Source organism: Sinocyclocheilus anshuiensis, unplaced genomic scaffold (genome assembly GCF_001515605.1).
Source record: "Sinocyclocheilus anshuiensis isolate Anshui unplaced genomic scaffold, SAMN03320099.WGS_v1.1 scaffold1805, whole genome shotgun sequence".
Lineage (NCBI taxonomy): Eukaryota > Metazoa > Chordata > Actinopteri > Cypriniformes > Cyprinidae > Sinocyclocheilus > Sinocyclocheilus anshuiensis.
In genome coordinates, this window is record NW_015540382.1 from 61,463 (window position 1) to 80,661 (window position 19,199).

The 19,199-nt window shown below is 37.1% G+C and overlaps 1 protein-coding gene across 3 annotated transcripts in view; it reads right to left on the minus strand.

Moving 5' to 3' along the window:
* The window catches only part of pparg (peroxisome proliferator-activated receptor gamma), a 30,231-nt gene that overhangs the window by 1,855 nt on the left and 9,177 nt on the right, over positions 1-19,199 (minus strand). For all 3 annotated transcript variants that reach the window (XM_016484591.1, XM_016484592.1, XM_016484590.1), the window contains exons 2-6: positions 13,217-13,525; positions 12,492-12,661; positions 8,456-8,594; positions 4,617-4,816; positions 780-1,239 (exon numbers count right to left, since the gene is read on the minus strand). In XM_016484591.1, the coding sequence (XP_016340077.1) occupies positions 780-1,239; positions 4,617-4,816; positions 8,456-8,594; positions 12,492-12,661; positions 13,217-13,523 (1,276 nt within the window). In that variant the 5' untranslated portion in view covers positions 13,524-13,525. The remainder of the gene's footprint in view (positions 1-779; positions 1,240-4,616; positions 4,817-8,455; positions 8,595-12,491; positions 12,662-13,216; positions 13,526-19,199) is intronic.

The window sequence follows — 19,199 nt, forward strand, 5'->3', positions numbered from 1 at the left end:
ATTAAAAACAGTTACATTTTTGTTGTTTAAATAAGGTAAATTATAAAAATATTTCACAATGATTTTATTTTTTATAATCACCATCAATTACATTTAGTTAAAAAACTACCACAATGTACTGTATATTCACATTTATTTATTTGTTTGTTTATTTATTTCTTTAATTATTATTTTTTTTACAATTTTACACAGGTTGTTTATAATTTAATTAATAATAATAATAATAACGTAATTAAATCAAATTAAATAAAAAATAAATAAATTGGGCTTCATTTTCTTTATGACCCAGTCTTCCAGTCTCTCCTTTTTTAGATTCACCTGTTCTCTAAGTTTCTTTTAGAGTTTTTTCCTTCAGTTTCTTAATTACATTTTCCACAGAATATTTTATCATGTATTTGAATCATCGGAGTTCAAGGTTAGCATTTTATTGAATGGTAGTGCACTGGTCAACAATTAAACTAAATGATAACTGCACTGCACACACTCGCAGAGCCTTGCGGTTACTGCCGAAGTGTGAATTAAACAAGCATAGTGATAATGAGTCAAATATAAGACTGCTAGCTCTGGTTTCATAGAAATTGAGGTATGACACAACCTCGTGATAGCTTAGATCACAAGAGTTTGGTTTAAGCTCAGTGGAGATTATATCATGAGTCACTGAGCTTGTGGTCGACCTGAAGTAAAAATGCAACTGAGGTTAATCTTATCTGTTTGGTTAGACAGAATAATGAGGGACAGATGAAACTTGATGAGGTTTGGCTTCTTGAAGCGGGACCCACCTCCGCTCAGGATGATGACAGCCAGGAACAGTGCCATGTCGTTGTCGTCCAGCTCCAGCATGTTGAACTTGACGGAGAACTCAAACTTGGGCTCCATCATTTCACAGAAGGGTTTGCGCAAACTCTTGAGAAACTCGCGGGTCATGAAGATCTGCCCGTAGGAGATGAGGGTGCCGTCTTTGTTCATGAGCGGCGCCATCATGATGATGAGGACTTCGATGACGCCGTACTTCAGGAGCGTCACCTGGTCGTTCAAGTCCAGGTTCACGAAGCCCGGGATGCTCTTGGCGAATTCGGTGACTTCGCTGACGGCTTCGGCCGAGCGCGACTGGCAGCTGTGGAAGAAGCGCAGCTCCACCTCGTGCATGTCGGATCTCCTGTGTTCCTGCATGGGCATCTGCCGGCAGTTGATCATCTGCTCGCCTTCCAACAGAGACTTCATGTCGTGAATAACGAAAGGCTGTGAACAAGAAGAAAGTCCATGCTAAGTGTACGTCAAAATGGCTGAAAAACTAAATTCGAATTTTGTACTTAAATATTATCAGAATTCGAATTATATTCGAATTTAAAATGCATAATTTCAATTAGGGTGAAGAAAAGCTTTTGGCTTCTCTGCTGAGGCCACAAGAGGGCGCATCGAGCAAAATATTACTAATGCACGTTTATTCAAAGCATAAGATAACATGACTATCTGTGGAAAAAAGTGCATAATGTTTAAAATAATGTTTATAAACCAATTATAATTAATTAAGTTTCTTAAACAAATAAACAAAACAGCAACATGTATGTATGCATAGTTTAATACAAAGGGCGGAAAGCCAATCACACAGAGTACATTTTTCATTTAAAAACACGAGTTGCAGTGGGATGTGGAAAAAACCCAGCCATAGTCTCGAGATATGTTTTTTCAAAGTTGAACTTACATTAATTTTACATGGCTTTCTAAAGACGCGAGTGTGCGACGGTGATAGATGTCCCTCTAGAAAATGCGCGAAATATGCGTTCTGTGTGAATCTTCTCCGCATTGATGTGCTCTTTTCCCGCAATATTTTTTAATGAACAACGCAGCAGCGCCGCATAGTGGCTTCAACTGGATAGGTTAACAAAAACATTAAATGCAATGACACTTACATCATACAACTTAATTTTCTGTAAAGTTGCTTTGCAACGATTTGTATCGTAAAAAGCGCTATACAAATAAACTTGAATTGAAAACTTGAATTGAATTGAACATCATCATCGCATCTCGTGCACCACTAATAAGGCTGCCTCCTTAACGCACACCTAAAATGTGGATTTTTATTTTAAATTCGACGAATATTCGAAATCCGAATTTTTTTTGACAGCCCTAGAGTACGTTACGAAATTTTTAATACAAATAAGAGAAGCTCACACTTAAACGCCGTTTCCACTAACAAACTATGTTGTAGTGATCGAGTCAAACAAAACCAGACTCAGACCCGAGACCATATTTTCTACGACTAGTCGAGACCAGCTCATACGAGTCCAAGTCCTCCTGAAAATAAGGTTTCGGACTCGGACTTGAGACAGACTTGAGTCCGAGTTGGCTCTAAACATGAAAACATAAATATACAAATGCCCAAACATACTCTATGCAAGAAGATTCAAGATTCATTAGCTGTGTCACAATTCAAATACCAAACGAGTCACAGCGGCTTTTCCAAATCGAAGTCTTCTTAAAATGCGTCCTTTGTTTCCCAGGCCTTGAGGGATACACCAGATGGATCCTTTGTGACCCAAACTATCCCAAGATTAATTACATGTCAGTGACGAAAGGATTTTTTTTTGACAGAAAATGCCAGATTACACTTTTAAATGTAAGTATTAGGTTTCAGCTAAATCGAATATCTAACGCTACAAAAACAAACACTTTAATATCCAGCGAGTTATAGCCAGTGTTTGTAGTAACGCATTACAAGTAACAAGAGTTACATAATTAGATTACTTTTTTCAAGTAACTAGTAAAGGAACGCATTACTTTTTAATTTAGTAAAGAACATATGAGTTACTTTTTCAAATAAGTAACAGAGGAGTTGTGAGCGCTGTGTGAACATGATGTTACTGTAGATCTAGACTAAAGCATGATGAAGCAAATCTGCAATAATTAAATATGTTAAATAACACGTTAATATCCTTTATGCATTTAGTACCATTTTATTAACCAGTGCCTTTGCTGCTGACCTTCAATGATCCAATTCAACCCTACTAAGCAAAAATTACTTTAGATAAACATAACATTTTTTTAATTACTGAAGAGTGTTTAACTTTATTTTCCTACGTCCTGTTCTTCATGCAATTCAGAATAGCAGCACAACTGAAAAGTTTGTTTGAGCGGCGCCCTCTATTGTACAGACGTGAATTTACATTTCCTTCAGCCTGAGGCTTATTCACTTCACTTCTGACGTGAAAGGGCTTTTACATTTGCCAAAAATAGAACTTTTTTACATTAAAAACAAACAAGCAAGCCCAGCCCAGATGAGAAAAAGTAACATAACACATTACTTTCCATAAAAAGTAACTAAGTAACGCAATTAGTTACTTTATAATGGAGTAACGCAATATTGTAATGCATTACTTTTAAAAGTAACTTTCCCCAACACTGCTGATATCTTACTAAGATGTACTGTTATATGGAGATTATACGTTTACATTAACGGACCAAGGTGAACATGTTTAGACTGTCACGCTCAGTTTGACTTTCGAAATTTGTATCTGACTGAAATTTACAATGCAACACAATTGTGCGGCAAGGGTGCTAAAGCTCAACTGCGAGTTAGTTATATCTAGGTACTTGATGTATAAAACAGCCAGTTTAACGGCACTGACTTTGTTACATGAAGGTAACTCTACCGCCCTCTTGAGGACTGGAGGCTTACAGTGCGTCGGCAAAGCATTCATGTTTGCATATGTGTTGAGGGATATTATGATGTGTTCACGGAAATGACTTCAAAAATGCTGTTGAACGAAAAGACTTCCTAAGTAATCATTTCAAACATGTCGTTCCACCTCAAAATCAAGTTAGGCAGTAATATGACAGGTCTTCTGCAAATGGGCCTACCAGTGTCAGTCAAAGAATTTATGTGTTCAGAATGATAGTCTAACTATAATTCCTCGCAGTGTTTACTCAGTGGAATCCCAAGCTGATCTTTCGTTTTGTGCACATGCCCCGAATGTGGAACTGATCAAGCATGAATTAAGAAGGTTCTGATATATAGATTTATATCTATACTACTTTTATGTTTTTATAGGACAGTCTTTCTGCAGTCTGTGCCTTTCTAAATATTTCTCCTCCAAAGAGAGCAGATGTTTGGTATCATTGGCTGCGTTAGTCAAAACAAGCATTTAACAGCCTTGGTCATATCTCTTGTTAAAGACGTGTGATGCAGGCGTTTTATGTGTGGTATGTTTGATTTGAACTTATTTCTACTGTCAACTAAACAGGAATGTTCAATAGGTTTCTTTCCAAATTTGTAATAATAACCAGTAAATAATTCTTTCATTTAGGGAATGTTCTTGAAATAATCTAAACGTGAAACTATGTCGTTGTTCATGATTTGTTGTGGAAAGCAATAGAGGACATGATGAAAGCATGTCGTGAGACTATCTGTGTGTTCAGTCGCATGACAAGTTAACGTTGGAAACCTGAATTTCTGCCTAGGCTACGCTTCAAGTGCACTGCTCTTCATGTTGCGTCTAGACAGCTATACAGTGCTATCTGTGATGGTTTCAGATTTCTGCACATGTAAAAGGCATCTCAATCGAGCGCTACACATCTAATGGATGGCTATATTGCAGAAGAATTGGGTTTGCACTCACTGTGTTGTCGCTGGTCTTTCCTGAGAGTATGGCCCTGGCCTTGGCTTTGGTCAGGGGGAAGTACTTCAGATAGGACTCGTAGAGATGCCTGGCCAGGGCTCTGAGATCAGCCGATTCGGGGTGCATGTGATCCATGTCAGTGGAGAACTCCGCCAGGAGCTTCTCTTTCTCGGCTTGGGGCATTCGACCAAAACGAATGGCTGGGAAAAAAGCAAACAAACAGACAGTTGAAAACCCCCAAATCCCAGATCCATCATGTTCGCAGTCTTCGCTGAACGCCTCGGGTCTGTGGGGATATTGTGTGGGAGTTGAAGTCGGGGAGTTTGTTTTCAGCATTTCAGTATGTTAGCACAGGTCATTACGACCGCTTCAAACAGTGCTCAGTGGTTTTATTCTCACGTTTATGCCCTAGTTTCTCATTTTCATGTAAAACAACAAGGAGTATTTAATAAAAAGTTCTCAAATATATTGGTTTTGACCCACTTAGTATGGTTTGAATTGTATTGATATCATTTTAGACATTTGTGACCCTGGAGCACAAAAGCAGTCTTAAGTCGCTGGGGTATATTTGTAGCAATAGCCAACAATACATTGTATGGGTCAAAATTATAGATTTTTCTTTTATGCCAAAAATTATGACTGGTTTTGTGGTCCAGGGTCACATTTAGTACATTTTAAATATTATATAGTGATTAATTCAGTGTCCATATGGGTCCATTATAAACGGAACCACAATATTTGAATTTTTGTCATGTTAATGAGAAAGCTAAAAAGATTCAAGATTCAACAATAAAATGTGCACGTGACAGTGATGTTGTCATTGATCTGACGGGCCTCCTCCAGTAATCTAGACATATCTTTACGTTACTCCGTCTCTATCAGAGACACTCCCTCATTCCATATGTAATAATGACAGAAAGAACAGGACAGAGTCTTCTATACTTTACAGCCTACACTGAAAAAATATACTTTGGACCAACTTTTGGACTAACTAATTACTCTGATTTGCGGATACAGCGGAATTTTTTCTCAAAAATTATATTTATGATTTGGTTCATAAACCCTACATTTTGATTTAATATAAATCAAAAATATTTGTTTTTCCAAAGACAAAAACACTTATACAAAATAAAAAGATTATTTACTTAATATGTTTTCTTTGGAGATAAGCCAAAAATGTTACTTGATGTAGGTCATTAAAATACATATATTATATTATATGATAATATATATATATATATCAATTATAATTATATTATGTTATAATTTTCACCTAAGATAAAACTATATAAACATTCTGTTAGTCAATGTTTAATTTAATTTCGTTTCCTTACTACAAATAAAGACAACTTTGACAACACTGTAATGTTTATTAGGATGTCTTTTTATAAATATGCATCATATCTTCTGTTATGTACTAACAAGTGTCTATATACAATTATTTCTTTATTTTATTTTATTTCATTTTATTTTCTGTGGGGAGTTGTTATTTGCTTTTAGACAAACCGAACAAAACAGGTTTAAACCTGTGATCTGTCCAATATAAAAAAAATGCACTTTAAATATGGTTGTTTAACTTGTTATAGAGTATAATATAAACCCACAATGGAAGTGTTCTTTAAAAAGCGTTCTCCTTTTGTGTTTGGAACGACATAACAGTGAGTAAAAAAATGGCAGAATGTTATTTATGAGTGAACTGATCTGAAATGTAAAATATGTTATCATTATTAGTTACTCATTGCAATATTGCATGGAAACGTCATAAGGATTGTTTATGATGAGCACATGACTGGCCTGAAGTTTACACAGCTTCAAATCTAACAATACCATCCAATACCAAATGAATCTGTGCATTGTAATCTCAACTTTGCGAAACCTGTGCCTATTTCCATTGAATCTAGGACGGCCGACCTGATCAAAGGCAACAGAAACAAGGACATAACCAGCCGTAAAACCATCTAACCATTCTGCGCATGAAACTGAAAATAAGCTGAACGGGAGCTCTCAAAGACTTTAACAACTGCTGAAATCTACATTTTTGAGTATCTTCCGATAAGCCTTGGCCAGTTTTCAGGCCAGTAAGACAGGAAATGTGAAAAGGTGCCCTCGATTTAATGTACAAGATGAAATTGTATATACATTTCTTCACACGTGAAAACATTTGAAAACCTTTGATCAGGATTGTCTGATTACACTATTTGACTTGGGGGTTGGAGAGCGTTTGTGAAGGTGACGTCTGAAGTTTGTAACCCACGCGGCTTTTGATCTAATATTCATAATGGTTGCGAAACGCTTGGAAGTGAACGCTTTCTTACATGCATATGCCTCGACTTGCTGATTGATATGACGTGTGCATTACTATCTCACCTTTTGTAAACTAGTGCATGTCGGACTACCTTTCTCCTGATGTGCGGCTTGGCCAGAGGCCAGAGCGAGTGACACAGCATGTTTGCGGCAGCCTGTCCACACTTTCATGAATCATTGATAAAGAGACCCAGCCTGATTTTAACCAGCCACTACAATGTGCATGATAAAAACAGAGAGAGAGCGTGTGAAGGGGAGGGGGAAAACAGAGCAAGCCAATGGGAATGTGGCGAGCTGATATCACTAAACTTGACTGACCTCGCTGCGCGCAGCATAACACCTGCAATCAACTTCAGAGACGCTTAAACATGGGGTAATTCAAGAGCCTGTTTGTAAGAGCCTTCACGGAAAGAATCCGGAATAAAAGCTTTAAGCTAAATGGAAAAGAGGAAATGAAAGTATTAAAGGAAAATAAATAAATAAATTAGAAAAGAGAAGCATAACAAAACCATACATGTATGCATAAATATAAATACATATCTTAATTTGATTTAATTTATTATTTAACAGGTAGTTTAATAATAATGTGCATTAAATGCTAAAAAATGAATGGAAAAGATTAAATGAAAGAATTAAAGAAAACAAAACATAAAAAAAATCAAATTTTAAATAAAAGAGAAAAACAGACAAGCAAACTAAAACATTACAAACTGTACATCTAAACATAAATATATATAATTACATGGATTTTATTTTATAAGATCCTTATCATTGTATAAGATCCTTTAGGAAAATAATCTGTAATAAAATTGCTTTAAACTAAATGGAAAGGATAAAATGAAAGCATTAAAGAAAAACAAAACAAAATACATGATAATAAAAAATAAATAAAAGCGAAAACAGACTACCAAACTACTGTACATTTAAACATAAATATATATAAACAAATATAGGGATTTTCTTTATATTTATAGTCTTTTATGATAGTCTATAGGGAAAAAAATCAGTAATAAATGTTTTAAACTAAATGAAAAAGAAAAAAAATATTACGAATTTAAAATAAAAACAGAAAAATAGATAAAATAGATACCGACAGACAGACAGGATAGATAGATAGATAGATAGATAGATAGATAGATAGATGGATAGATGGTGAGTCTATCAGCTGATGGTAAAGACATGTGGTGTTCCACACTGAGGTGTTTTAACCAGGACTCGTGCGGTTGCAGAGTTGCAAGGTGTCACTTTGCCTTTAAGCCCCGAGGCAACGAACACACACACACACACACACACATACATGCACACACACACACACACACACACACACACACACACGATCTCTGCACGTTCTGAAAGAAATGCCACATATGTTGCAGCAGGAGACCACACAAAGGAAACAACAAGGCACACGAGGCAAAGCGCAGTTGTCTCAGAGCGTAGCATTGAGAAGAGTCTGCCTCGAGTGGTTCAAACAGAAACCAGTTCTCTGAAACGGCAGGGCCTTTCTCATGAGCGCGGGTTCATGCTCAGCTCACCGTTGTGTGACATGCCCACCATCAGGCACTTCTGAAAGCGGCAGTACTGGCACTTGTTGCGACTCTTCTTGTGGATGCGGCAGTGCAGGTCGCAGTGGTCATAGACCAGCTTCAGCCGAATGGTTCTGCGGAAGAATCCCTGCCAAAAAAGAAAAGGAATGTCGTTAGGAAGGAAGGGGAAAAGGCTTTCCTGATGCCTTGTTAGAATTCTTTAAAAACATATCTGATCTATTCAGCTTATTGTCAAGAAGCACAATAGCAGTTCCTATAGACCTGCGGCCTGAACGCTTGCCAGCTGCCACTAATAGTTACGACACACTGTCATTTTTTGGTAAAGCATGTTTGATTAGTTAAAGGAAAAGTTCAGCCCAAATGAAAATTCTGTCATCTTTAATTCACCTTCCAAATGAAAACGTTCTTACTCTATGGAAACATTTGGAGAAACGTACCGGCTGCTCTTTTACATTCAAATTGCATGCTTTGGATCTTCGAAAAGCATGCAAAAGTACCATAAAGATTTACCAAACAGAAATCAGAACAAAATGCTGTTTTTTTGGAGTGTTAAATAATGGTGCGAATACTAATAAACTGTCTAAAGTAAATCACCTTGCATGATTTATTTAAACAATGAATCATGCAAACTCCGACAATGCAATAAGGTCAGACGAAGGTAACGGCTTTTCAGTGCAAATCCTGGCATTTTTAACTTTATAACCCCAAAAGAGGGTTTGTGCTGCTGCTAGCTGTTAGTAAACATGGCCCTAAGTATCATACTTGAATGCTATATTGCAATTCTTCTGTAGTCATTCAGTAGCTTTGTGTGAGGAACTGACTGGAAATTTAAACCTTTATGTCCTCACCAGCTCTACTTCGCATATTTATGAGTTTATGAGAGCAGTAACAACGTCTGAACAATTTTTTTTGAGTGAATTAGTTGATTCAGTTCACAAAACCTGAAAAAAAAAGATCTGTTCACAAATCAGTCTGATCCAGTATAACACATTTTTGCCTGTTCCTCAAACAAAGTTTCTGTATGACTTCAGAAGACTTATATTATACTTAAAGCTTATACAGATCCCATTTATTGCGTGTTAAAGAGTGACCACCACATTATTGAACATTTGTCCTGTTGCTTCATAGAAGAAAGTGCTATGGGTGAATAATGAAAGAATTAAATTCTGCGGTGAACTGCTCTGAAACACATTTCATTTAATCAAGTCAATTTCTTTTTTCTTTTTTTTTTATGACTGGGATACACAAACAAGTGTATTTTTAAGGCACAAATCAGCTAACAGCTCCTTAAAGTAACAAACACACATGTTCATTTCCACAGTGAAGCATTTCTGAAAATCACTGGAATCACACGGAATATGGATATTGTATAATATGAAAATATACAGTGATTCTCTCTACATATCCTCAGTGTAAATCTGCGCTTCGAATCCAATCCGGGTAGTTAGTTATGCTTTAATCCAAAAAGCAAACCACAGGCCCTTTGAGTGATTTCTGTACGACATGCCACTCGAGTCATTACACACTCGAAGATAACCTGAGGTCTCGTGATAGCACGCTTTTATCTATATAATATATCATTACGAACGGCCTGCTTTGGACTTTGGCCAGAAAACAGTCTTTGTCTTGACTCGAGGTCATATATAGAGAATGCCTGTGCAAATATTATGAAAACCCACACAGTTGGACCTCAACAAGCACGTGCAACGGCAAATACGCTTTTAAACGATCATTTAAAAAAAGAGCAGAACCAGAAGATTTCCCTCGACGCAGATTCTTGAGCGCGTCCGTTAAGCGTGTTTAAAGTGGAAACAATACAGGGTGCAAAAAGACGTTGACCGAATCTATTTTTGGTAGACATTTTCATATACTGGTGTAGTCAAAGACTGGCTCCATGCAGTATTTTTAGTAGGTAAAAAATACATACTGATGTGAGAACTATGCACACAGGAAAGAGCCTTTTAAAAGAGGATGTTTTTCGTGCATTTGCTCTGCCTCTTGATCACTACACTTTTAAATTTAGAAACATTGTAGGCCAAAAATATATATAGTAAGGTGAAACACGGTGGCTTTGTATTGTTAAACAATAAAAGAGTTAACCTGGTTGGCTGAACTCGTCTTTAAGCATTGTGAAGTGATGGGACCTGCATTTAGCCAGTTTCTCTTGTGACCAAAAATGCGCTGGTTCCATTTATAGTAAAGCCCTAGTGTAGGAACATCCCAAATTTAGCATATTCCGAAATGTGTTTTTTTACACAAGCGCGCATAAAACCGTTCTGGCGAAGTCCTTTCATTTTTCAGAGAATGCAGCACATCGAGCGGGATGTGGTTAACCACAAGATTAGCATTTTTTTTAAAGGATCATCCGGTTGCAACTTCTTCACATCAACACTTTTAATAAATGATAAATGGCGTTTATATCGTGTATGTAAAAAAAGTGTTAAATGTGCATGTGGAGCTCTTCTGAAGCTTCTGTGAGATGCATCATCAAAGCGCTCAGGTTGAGTGTGTGGGAAATGTGAGCACCTGAGATGTCTGGGTCACCCACTCAGATGATTATTCTTATTGAGACATATCTTTCTGCCCATGTATATTTCTGCCACAGTGGAAACTTGCCGAGGGTTTGCGGTTAAAGTGACAGACAGGTTCAGATGTATCAGGTTGGGCATTTTCAGACTTAATCTGCATGTCTGAGAACCGATTCGATGTTCTAAATTTATCAGAATGACTGGAAGAGCTTGGTGTGTTCGGGGTATTAGTTTGAACCCCACGAAAGCTGTCACCTCTCTGCCTTCCAGTAAGACGCAGATCTCCCGCCGGCTTCAGGGGATGCATTGGATTCAAGCATTCGACTAGAATTGAGCATCATGCATAAAATCAAAAGCAGCATGTGACAACATATTTTGCTGGAAGTTCGAAATCACATTGGTCTAAAATCCCGTTCAGAGATCTTCTAATGGTTTCAATCATCTTCTAAAGGCCCAGAACATTACCGTCTGTTGGTGTGGATGATAATAGTTATAGTTATCTTTATATTTATCGTTCTTGGTGTGAACGGGCCTCAATTATGTGTTAGCATACACAATTCACTTCCAAATATATAAGCTGCCTTCACATTGAGAATCTGGGGTTCAAGCAAGAAATGTTATAATGTAAAAAAATGTAGAATAAATTTTTCAGTGCATATTTCTAGTTGACTAATCAAAGGTTAGTAAATGAAAGACACTGTTAATGTGACTTTTTGTAGACGGTCAGATTCCAAACAGGTCAATTACAATGTCATTAAAGCAAAATACCAAAATATCAAAAATGTACTTTTTTCAGTTTAATGTTTTAACTGAAATCTTTAATCGTGATATTATATTTTAGCAATTTGTTACTAATTATTATTATAATTTAATAAAGGTAATAGTTGATAAAAATACTACATTTATTATAGTACTTAAAATGTATTGAATTATTAAAAAGCATGACAAAAATTGCCAAATATTTGAAGCCCACTATATTGTCCATGATATCAGGAGTACTAGCTCTCATTCACATCTTATTTACACTTTCAGTACACTGTAATAAATAAATAAATACAATAAAATACAAAAAATAAAAATAACATGGAGTTTTCTTTCCGTTTTTCTACTTCAAAATTTCACATTTAATTGAATACGTTACTTTGAAATTGTGCCGTTTCTTTTGTAATTGTGTGTGAAATTTAGCAGCAATGAGTGAATCTCCACCATTTTTGGTGTAGTTTCATGTGGTTGAGCTGCAGTGCTGTACATTGTGAACTGTGCTCAGAACAGATATTACTGATGTTAATGCTGTTACCTGCTGTGCATCCGGTGCTAAAAGAACGCATATGGAGTGTACAAATAAACACAATTCATAACATTTACCAAACGAGGCCTGGATTCATGACAGCTAGTGTACACTACCAGGTGTACTGCCCCAGTGACAGCTTTTTTTCTGAGAGTGTAGTCAATGATAATGATGAGAGAAGTGATCTTTAGAAGAGTTTAAAGCGTACCTTGCAGCCCTCGCAGGCGTGAACGCCGTAATGGAAGCCAGAGGCCTTGTCTCCACACACACGACACTCGATATTTAACACTGAGGTGGACTGATCTTCATGAGGTTTGGAAAACGACAGGCTGTTCTCCACAAACTGTGGAGGAGACTCGGGTTCAAGTTTGATTGAATCTGAAAGCAGATCAAAGAGAGCAGGTTTATATCAAGAGTTGGACCAAAATACATGAATTAAACAGCTACTTATTGTTATAAAACGGAGAGTTCCGGTGCTTGATTCTGATTGGCTGAGCCGCATTCGACGCTGTTGTAAATTACTCAACTGTTTCTGAGGACCTACATTGTTTGGTGGAAGAATACTGTTTTTATTAATATCATTACAGTTTATTTGCTGTTTTATTTTGTGAAACCTTACTACGTATATGGAATAACCGTTTTATAAAAGCAATAAGCCCCGTGAAGCCGTGGTTTACAGTGAATTTATAACAGCTCCGCTTCGCATCGTACCTAACAACGCCCCTTAGCTGTTATAAATTCACTGTAAACCACGGCTTCACAGGGCTTATTGCTTTAGTAGAGTCTACATATTAGGGTAAAAATAAAAGGGTTGAAGGAATATTCATCCACAGAAGAAGGCTGAGTGAATAATTTTTAGGTGAACTATCCCCTCTCGTAAACCTAAACATCACGCAAGAACTTCCCCAGTGAATGAGTCAAACTGAAGCGTACTTTGGGGTTGGTGTGCTCTGTAGCTGCTCTCTTCAGCAGTGTAGCTGCTCTCTTGAGCTCTGTAGACGCTCTCCTGCATCCTGTAGTTCTCATGCGCTCTGTAGTTGTACATGTGGGTCAGATCCATCATGTGCGGCATCTCGTTCTGCGGCGGACTCGGCTCGTACTCCATGCCGGAGATGGTGGTGTAGTCCAGCGTGGAGAAAGGTTTCATGCCCATTGAGTGCGAGCTGTCGTCCAGTTCGTCCAGTTCCAGAGCGCTCAGGCCGAATCCCACGGGCCAGGCAAACGTCTGCGTGTCCACCATGTCTGCCAAAGCAAGACCAACCACAGAATGAGGCCAAAGGCAACCCTGTATTCTAGTAAGAACGTCAAAAACATCAACAACACTGGATCTCCACGATCATTCACTGCGAGTTTTTCCCTAAGCTACATCATGTTTTGTGTGTCATTGCAGTCCCACTTTATATTAAGCAGCAAAAGTGTTTTGCAATACAATATGAACACAATAAGTACACTGTACTTATTTTTTTGATGTAAGTACATAGTAGTTAAGGCCACTTAATATAAAGTGGGACCGACATTGCTTTTTTTTAATCTCTATAGACATTTGCCATTGCAATGATAGTTTTGTCAAAAATACAACTGCTACACTGAAAAAGAGGAAAGAGGAACAAAAAAAACCTAACCTAAAAATGGTCAAATATAAGTCAACTGGTTTTATTCAAGTCGCAAATATTCAACCTAAATACAATCATTTATACCAACAAAACTGAATTCTATAGGTTCAATCAAGTAGAAACAAATGCAGGTTACCATTTTTCAAGTGTACCACAGTTATTATAAAAACGGTGATACCTTGGTCTCTTAACTATATCAAAAAATAAAATAAAAAAGTCTGGCCACACTTTATTGTAGTATGTCCTTATTATAGTGTAATTACACACATATAACTATATAATAGTAATTAGCAATGTGTACTTACTATGGGTTTAGGGTTAGGTTTTGGCTTAATTGCTTGTAATTGTGCATAATTTACCATTATTACTATAGTAAATACACGCAACACGTAACAGACACACTAAAACAGTAGGTGTTACAAAGTTGTTAAAATATTTAAATGTAATTAATGTATTATGATTTTACAGAGCAATCGATGACTGGAATGTACTTCCTGCTGCTGTGAAAGTTATGGTGTTTTCCCTAGAAAATTAGAAATGTTGTTACTGTGAAATGTAACATGTAAACATGTTATTAGGTGTGCAAATTCTGCTCAATCTTTCGATTTTTATGAGTACATATCTTTAGGAATAACATCCACACATTAACATGTGCCTCAGCCCCCGCCGCAGCTGGACAATGTTCAAGGACAAATAAAATCTGCTTATAACCATATAACTCAAGTAACTGATAATTATAACTGATTTTTAAGCAAGAAGCAAGAATTACTATGATTACTTTACCATGGCAAATTCTTATAAATAATCAAGTTACACTGACAAATGCTAACATAAATTAACTTCAAGTCAAAAATATTAGTTTACAGCACTGAATCAACCTATATATATATATATATATATATATATATATATATATCAATGTATACCAATCAAGCAATTTTTTATGGGTTAAATTGGGTAGAAACAGCTCTTTAAGGTAACAATTACCACTTTTTGCTGTGTATTTTACTACTGTAAAATCATATTAAATTAATTTCATTTAAATAATAAAAAACCGGTGACACTTAAGCATAAATACAAGCAACTAACAATAACCAAAACTCAACCTTAAACCTTAGTTTTCCAGGAACTACAGATGAAATGAACAATTCCGGCTAAATCGGGCACATTTATATCACAGTGTGATGGTAGTTATTGTGTATTGTCCCCGATAAATACAAATGCACACTTTTATAAAGGATATGAACATGTGCAAAACCTCTGAATGGCATGTGAGAAAACATTCAAAGAGAGTGAGAAGAGAGAAAACATTAAAAAGCCTCCGACAACACAAAACACTACAGTATATAAAGTGTCAAAACACCTCAGATCTCAAGCCAACGAGAAGATGAGCTCCGCTCCTGGTGTAAAAAACACTCGTGCTGAGACTTAAAGATGCTCAAAGTGTGAACATGCCACCAAATTAGACTGGCCTCTACAGACAGTGTTTGTGTGAAAAAAGGAACCGCAGAAAAAAAACAAAAAACTTGCTAGTTAGCTACTATTCAGCATTTAATGCCAACTGATTCTATCACGTGTAAATGAGCAGATGATGCTATAAAACATCAGAATAGTTTTCTGACTTACAAATATCAGAAATATATGCCAAAAAACATTTTGTTTGACCTAAAAGCGTGGATGTTCAGCAACAGTACAGTTAAAGGTGAAGTGTGCAATCGTTTCATTGTAGAATATGCAGAAACAATTCAAGTGTAAGACACTGTAGGTTGATTTCCTAGAAAAGTGTAACGCCGTGTGACGCTTTCAAAACACTGATCGGTTTGTTTGAGCATCATGACCAGCAACACTGGCTCCAACTGTTTGACTGCTTTAAAAACATTCATTACTTTCTGTTCAGCACAGAAACACACACCTCAGCTTGCTTTTCTCATTGAAATCCTTTACAAGCATCACTGCTCAACTGTGGTGATGACTAAAAGCGAAGCTGCTTGGTGAAAAACGTGTCTTTGTGTTGAGGTTGCTGCCGCTCCAAGGTGTTTTCTGTTCTTCCTTGAGCACAAATAATGAATTCTAGCTCTAAAAATGTAAACATTTATACAATTATGCCATATTACTATATGTTATTGGTCTAGTGTGATGCCACATCTCTGCTATCGGTTCTGTGTTCATCCTTTGGTGGTCTATACTTCATTTTACTGTTTAACAGCACAGATTTCGTTTATTTGATTCTTTGCAGGTAAATTTAAGAGATGCGCACAAATGCATACGAGACCTTCTGTCCTCAATAGCAGTGCCTATCCCTTGTTAGGCGTTGTATTACAATGTTTGTACAGTCCCCTATAGTGAAGTCGATGGTTTAGAGCGTGCTTTAAAGCGAAGGGACTAATTTCATGTGACACATATGTTATGAAATGTCTGAATGGTTTTTAAATATTGATTTTTAAGACGCAGGCTCTTCTGTAAACGCTTCAGAGACAGGCAGACGTGCTAAATATAGAATACAAATTCAGAGTGCAATTGCCACAGAGAAAAGATCGTAGTTGATAATAAACCGAAGTCTAACATGGTTAACCCATCAATGACAAACAGCGTCGGCCCTCTGCAAAACTGTATATAATCAAGGTCGCTGGTTGTGTAAAACCACACAGCAGAAATCGTGTGAACCACTCGATTCTCCAATATTTTAATACACAGTTCTTCCCTCAGAAAAACACATATACAACAACAAGTGCTCTCTTCAGGGATAAAACCTGTCATTTACATAGATTAAACAGTTCTGGTCTTGTCCGGATGACACAAAGGGGTTTAAATGTAAAGTTTTCCCACCCAAAAAAATCTTTCATCACCGGACTGGAACAGCAGCTATCAATTCATGCTAAACACGAGAGATGTTGAAGAAGAAAACATTCAGTCGTGAACCTGGACGAAGTATTCCACTGGAAAGGTTCCCAGTGGTTTTCCATAAATACCAACAGGTCTGACACATCCTTATTCCCGTCCGATCGGGACGCGATCAACCCGACAATCCCCCCCACTCCCAATTGTCTTTTGTCAGTAGGGAGAACAGCTTTTCTTGATACTGTGAGCTGTAGAACTGTCTATTCTTAGTAAAAGGCAAAGTTTCCGTTCATAACATGCCCATTTTGAAATGTGGAAAACATCGTTTGCTCTAGTTGGCAAAAGTTGTCGTAGCATAGTCAGAAATTTAGTTTAGTGAGACAAACTCTCCTACACTACTCCTTTGACTCAAGCGGTTGAAAACCTAGAGATATTTTGGTTGAAACCACAAGCCCATTGAAATTTAAGGGCAAACCTGTATTTTTGACACCGCAGTGCGTTACGACTATATCTACAGCTTATCACCAGCCAGCGCTTGCATAGTCTTAACTCTGAGAAACACTGGGGGACAATGGGGCGCTCAAGTCATCGTACCTTTCATTGGCCCAAACTGTTTGCACCGTTATGACGTGCGAAGAGAACATAACAATGCATGACAAATTGTCAAGTTAATGCCCTGTATCTTAACAAAAGACAACAAACACCACGTGAACCAACCCCTAATGGACAGATTTCAGCGCTGCGTCCTCCAACCAAGTCTGATCTTGCAATGAATGTGGAAGCTGAGACAAAACTCAAAACTAAACGTCGACTTGAAGAACTGCAGGCACGGACTCAGACATCTGTAGCCTGATTTACTGTTTCTGATAATAAAACAACTAGATTTTTATTTGGTCTGTCAGTGGATTCAGGATTTTACTCAAATGAATATCCAAATATTTGCTGGAAAAAGTTCTTTTTTTCACCCGTTTGTTTTTTTGTCAGACACTGATCCCATAATACAGTCACAGCACATCTCTGGAGTACAAATGCTGAGTTTAAGTAACATTAGACTGAGATAGTTTTTCAGTGACTAAACAGTAAGCTAGTATTATACTGAGGTGTTGCAGTGATTGTACAGACTTCACTGCTGATGTTAGTAAGTCAAGCAAAGCAGTCTGTTATGTGAAATCTATTCCGCAGGGACACTATTGCAACAGGACCGTGATGTTTTTCACTGATATTTCCTAATAAACGCCAAGTCGAAAAAGAATGAGGCCACAACGTTTTTCACGAGAGAAAGATTCTGGCTAGACAACAAGAAAGATCCCCCCAAAAATAATGGTTTCTTAAAGTTTAAACGTTCAGACGATCAGAACTCGCTCTTCAAGAAAATTCAGGAAAATATGAAAGTTCACCTACTACAGTGTCGTCTCCAGGCTCACGTGTGATTTTTAAATTGCTTTGCACTACACTTTACAGAAGCCTGGCACTGCACTGAAAACAAGGCAATCAACGTTAAAAACGGAGCACGTACAAGAAGAACCTGCTTGGCTGCATTCAGGTTCTGACGGAGGGACTCTACCGCAGACAGAAATGACTTCTGTTTCCTTGAAAGATTCCCAATGGCGATTCTATGAAAGATAACACTTCTCAAAATCTGATAAAAGGGCATTTTCAACCCGGTCTCATAAAAATACGTACCTCTGTGTACTTTTTGTGCAACACTGTTTTTACGTACCTTACTGCACGTTTCGCCGCAGTTTCAAAGAGAAATGTCCACTGAGTGGCACTAAAACACGGGTTCAATACGTGAATCCTGGCACGTTTTTATTACGTTGATATAGGTATGTATTGCTGTGTTTTTATTGCGTTGCTTCTAGGGCTGCACGATTATCACACGATTATTCCCTTGAAATTGTAATTGCGATTATTAATTACAATTATCACAATTTACATTGAATGATGTTTATACCATTGTTTGATGCAACTGCATGCCGTATTTTTATATGAAAATAAACAAGCTGAAAACACTCTAACTGAAAATCTTTAGTGCTTTTCTATAGTATTAAGCCTCAAATGTCAACTAAACATCGGATTGGTTTCTTCTTTAAATTATAAAAAAAGTAAAAATATGAATGGTATTATAATGTTATACTAAAATTAAAACAATGGAAAAACCCTTAAGATAACATGTAGAAAGAAAAAACGCATATTAAGCATGCAGAATAACATAAGTGGACTTTGAACGATTAATTGCCGCTTTGAACGATTACATAATTGTGGCATCCATAATTGTAATCGCGATTAGACATTCGATTAATTGTGCAGCCCTAGTCGCTTCAGGCACGTATTGCGGCGGTTCAGAATTGAAATATCCGTGGACTGTCGCTAAAAGTTAATGCTCTGTCGTGTTGGAAATATGCCCTACACCAAACCCAACCCTAAACCTACCCGATAGTGTTAACAAATGCAAAACTGATATA